Source organism: Micropterus dolomieu, unplaced genomic scaffold (assembly GCF_021292245.1).
Source record: "Micropterus dolomieu isolate WLL.071019.BEF.003 ecotype Adirondacks unplaced genomic scaffold, ASM2129224v1 contig_13780, whole genome shotgun sequence".
NCBI classification, from domain to species: Eukaryota; Metazoa; Chordata; class Actinopteri; order Centrarchiformes; family Centrarchidae; genus Micropterus; species Micropterus dolomieu.
Genome location: NW_025742766.1, coordinates 1 through 4804, shown reverse-complemented (window position 1 = coordinate 4804; position 4804 = coordinate 1). Strand labels below are relative to the sequence as shown.

The 4804-nt window shown below is 39.4% G+C and overlaps 1 protein-coding gene across 2 annotated transcripts; it reads left to right on the top strand.

Moving 5' to 3' along the window:
- Window positions 1–228: 228 nt before the first annotated feature.
- Window positions 229–4697, top strand: LOC123966596. 2 transcript variants are annotated; one of them, XM_046042738.1, is made up of 4 exons: window positions 237–1460; window positions 1674–1829; window positions 2658–2750; window positions 3994–4697. In XM_046042738.1, the coding sequence occupies exons 1-4, from the start codon at window positions 429–431 to the stop codon at window positions 4303–4305; spliced, it is 1593 nt and encodes a 530-aa protein (XP_045898694.1). In that variant the 5' UTR covers window positions 237–428; the 3' UTR covers window positions 4306–4697. The 2 variants fall into 2 exon arrangements, with proteins under 2 accessions (XP_045898695.1, XP_045898694.1); XM_046042739.1 differs by lacking the exon at window positions 2658–2750 and having other exon boundaries at window positions 229–1460.
- Window positions 4698–4804: the final 107 nt, after the last annotated feature.

Here is a 4804-nt window from a genome sequence, read left to right as displayed (position 1 = left end):
ACACTGTCCTCTGATGTGGACATTTACAGTAATAGCCTTTATACTGAACTGCAGTGATGTTTTTTGGGGGGGAAAAGTGATTCAAAAATCAGTCTAAAGTAGTTTATGTTTTTAAAAAAGGTATTTAAATTAAATTTTATTTATATAGTGCCAAATCATAACAACAGTTATCTCATAGCGCTCATAAAAGAGCAGGTCTAGACCGTACTCTGCGATATAAACCTAAATTAGAGTTGTGACCCAGTATTATTTTGGTTATCTTCCTATTTGTTAATTTTCTCCTATTTGTTTATTTTTATTATAAACTTGCATACCAGCCACACTCAAGCAATTGGAAAAGTATGCTTTTAACACTGAATTTAAGATATAAAATGTATGAATGTCTGATGTCTAATTTGTGTGTCTTTGCAGAATAAACAGCTTTGAAGATGGGGACTCCTGTGATCCTTAAGATCGTCTTGACTGATGGCAGCTCTCAGAGGTTGACTCTTTCCCATGGACTCCCTGCATCCATTGATGACCTTATGATTGAAGTCAAGAAACAGTGTGGACTTCAGGGCAATTTTCGACTTCAATTTATGGATTCCTTGTTTGGAAATGAGTTCCTCAACCTTACCTCAATTTCAGAAGTAGAAGACAAAGGTACTCTTAGAGTCATTGATATGCCAATGCCCCCAACTTTGCCGTATAATAATGAGATGGGTTCTCCAGTCCTAATACCCCAAGCATTCAACCCTTTGTCTTCCTCTGTAAGTGACTCTTCGTCCCTCTCAGCTGAATCTGTGGATACAGATGTACTGTCGTCGAGTGAGTCGATGAGCTTGCGGTCTTCTTGGCCAGCTGTTTTTCATGTGCCTAAGTTCTCCTATGATGCTGAATTAAAACTTCAGCAGGCAAGTTTAGCCTATATTCGAAACGGCACTGTACTGATTCCAGATCCCAAGTTGAAGTCAGCCATCCTTGATGGTTTAGTACAGGAAATTGTGCAGTATAAAGTTTATGTCAGTGATAAGGAGATGGAACAGGTAGCTCAGAGTCTTATCAAGACACATCCATGTTTAACTGAGAAGGGGTCCTGCAGTGGATGTGGCGGATGTAAGACCAGTTTAAAATATAAACTATCTAACTACCGCACACGCCTGAAAAAACTGGGTTGCCCAGAGGTAACAGTGAACTCTTTAAAAAACAAACCTGCAGGAAGATGCAGTGCAGCCTTTGGTGTCAAAAAGGCAAAGAGAGCAGAGGTGAATTTTTGCCCGACATACCCAACAGCAGAAACTGAGGAGAGTCTTGAGGCTATGCAGAAAGCTCTACTATTAGATGTAAAGAGGAACAACAGGGAGGTTGTGAAACTCAAGATGGAAAAGACTTTTGCACACAGAAGACATGAAGTAGTTCGTGATGGACCAATGGTGGAGGATTTCATGGCGAGGTGGCCTGCCCTATTTGACGTCACTGAGGTAAGACTTATTTCATGCTGTGTTTTTCATTTTGCATTTGCTGTTGATAAAAGGACAGTCTTGGTACATTGCTAATATACCTGATTGTATATTATTTGTCTGTGCTTTATCTCCCTCCTAGACTGTCGTGGTCTGCTGAATGTGTGATAGTGGCTTTCTCCTGGATGTCTACCGTTTGAACCTGATTCCTTTGTGCTTATTACCCGTTTTCAGATCAACGCTGAATTCAAGAGAATCACCACCGTCCCACTTCAATCCAAGTTCCTGTCTCAGCTGGATCTCCACTCTGACAACCTGATGAGGCTGTTCCAAAACAGAGGAGGACAGCTAGGGAAAAGGCTACAAAGAATCATTGCACAAATGGCAGATGTAAGTGGTACAGGGCTCCCACAGTCATGGGAAAACTTAAAAACATTAGGAATTTGATTGCTTTTTGGAAAACATTAAGACATTTGGAAGAAAGGTAGAATGTTTTAGTTGCCACATAATTTATTGGCATTCAAATTGTACAGAAAGCCTAGTAAGCTGTAAGTGCATTTCTTTTTCATCTTTCTCCTTTGCTATTTGTGCATCTTGTTGTCTCAGTTTTAACCTTTCTTCTATTTACTTTAAGGGTTCTCCGATCGATCGTTCACCAATCGTTATCGGCCGATAATTGCTTTAACTAGTTTGATCAGTGGTCTCTAAAAAGGCAGATCAGAAAAGCCTATCAGATGATGCAATACCCGCCAGACAAATTTTCAACGGCAGCTAAAATGGTTTCACTACGCAGTCTAAGCAGTTTTCAAAGCTAGCTAGCACGAAAGTCCTTTTCAGACAGGAAGCGAGTGATGTGCTCCAGATAATCATTTACAATGAGAGTTGAGCAGCAATCAGACAAGCGGAGCAACAAGCAGGAGGATCATGTGAAACTGTCGTGCTCATCTCACACACACATGCCTGCCCACTACCAGAGTTTAATTGTCTTGACCCACAGCGCATCAGAGAGAGTGACTGATCTTTCAGTGTGAGTTTCCTGATGCAAAGAGAGAGAGGGCCCTTTAGCAGCTCAGGCAGAAAGGCTTGTACCATAATAGGGACCCTGGTGTTATGTTCTCAGAGAAATATGTACTCTTATGACAGTTTACAGCAGTAGTTGACTTTAAAATAAAGCAGAAGAGCTGCATGAAGACACTAATTAAGTACGTTTCCTTTCAGTGTGATGATGTAGATACTGGACGAGAGTGTATCATTAAGGGAGTCTGTATCTACATGGGTGAAGATCCAGAAAACCTTGTGCGGGAATATGTGGTATGTACATGAACTGGTGCTTACTTTTTCTCTTATCTTCTACTCTTCTATTGTCCTTCTCCTTGATCATTTGAGCTGGAATTATTAATTGATTGAGAGAATGTATTTATTATTTTGATGTATTACATTTTTAGTTTTATACCATTATAAAATCAATACAATGTTTCTTGGTTACTGGTCAATCTAACAAAATTGAGACATGACTATAGACTCTAATTGCTTTATTTAATTAAAGATCAAAAATGTCAAATAGCCTACATTTTAAAATTAATCACAAAACTGTAGGCTACAACAAACAACATAATGAACACATTTAAATAGTTGTACAAGGCCTATTCATAGTTTTCAGTCACATGACATTTGCGGTACCTGGGGGCAAAACAACAAACCAACACATCAAATCACGCCGCAACTCCCCTGTAGAGACGCCGCAAAAGCATTTACATTTATTTGGATCACCTCTCAATTTAAGAAAAAGAAAGATATGAACACAAACTGCAAGTGTCGGGCACTTCCGATCCATGTTACAGCATCCGATCCGCATTTCTATCGTCAAAAAGCGCCAGGTCCCTGCCCCTGCTCGACTGCGGTAATGTTTACGTTTGCCTTGTGGGGAATCTCTCACCTAACACAGCTCAGGCTTTTCTCTTTCTCGATTAGTGCATCAGAAAGTACAACTATCATCTAGCATTTTGGCAATGCAAAAGTAAAAAACCCATAGTAACAGTGTATCACTTGCTTTCCGGTTGGCAAGCAGCAAGAAGTAACTTTTTTTGCCCTCCAAGGGAGCGGCTCAACCACTCGCCCTCTGGACTCTCACCTCCGATTCCCCCTGCTCTGCACAGCAGACTAATTTTGTGTATTCTAAAGAAAAAAAAAATGTTGCCTATAGGGCTGACCCCAAATAGTCGAAGATTTTATGCTTTGATGGGCGGAGCCTGATTCTCACAGTCGAATCTTGTAAAAGTAGGATAATGCCATTTTGGCAAAATGGGGGAGCTCAACGTCTCATTTTACACAGAACTGCCGGTTTTCTCCCAATGAGTTAATGTATAGCCGATTATGATATTGAAATTTCAACATATAATGCTGTAAATAAAAATGTGAAAAGAAGCTATTATATCTTTAAAGTGTCTGTGAAATAAATCCAACATTTTAACCCTAATCCAGTTTCATTTTTATTTATCATTTTCTCAATTGCGCTTGTTAATGGGTCATATTTACTTTTGTCTCTTTGGTACAGGGCATGGATAAAGACGCCATCAATGAGGCTATTGAAGACACCATTGTTGGGATTTTTGTTCTTAAAGAACATGCTTCAAGTGATGAACCAGAGGACATTGGAATCGTCCTTGAAGGCATCAAGGTGTTGCAATATCTGGATACGGTAGCATTAGCTGTTGCTATGCTGTTCGGACTGATTTATGCCTTAAACCTGAGTTACCCTGCTGACCTCCGGTACACCTTCGAGGTAGTCCAAAAGATTTTCATGGAACTGGATGGAAGTAAACTTTCTAACAAAACACTGGCTCTAAAAAACCGGCTCTTTCAGTAAAAGGGTCAGGATACACTGCCAGCAACATTAGACCACAAGACATTTGAATTGTCGTCAAAGACAACTTTGGTATTGTTATACCATTTGGACTGCTTTTATATTTTCTCTTGACTACTGTTTAAAAATGGGTTGTTAACATTTTCATTTACTGGTCTGAGTCACCTTAAACCTCTGCAATATATTGTATTTGATGCTTTGAATACTCTCACAACTCCGTATACAAGGTTAAGAGATCTATATATTTGTTCCTTAGTTAAAAACAAATGTTTACGAAGTGTTGATGTTTACTTTTTTCATAAAGATATACTGTTAGCACAGTAAAAATGGTGTATGCAGGGTCAGATGTAAACTGTCTAATAAAGCACTGGCTCTAAAAAACAGGCACGTCAGAGACTACACTTCCTGCAACATTAGGACACAAGACATTTCAATTGTTGTCAAAGGCATCTTATACCATTTGCACTGCCTTATCATTTTCTCTTGTTGACTGTTAAAAATG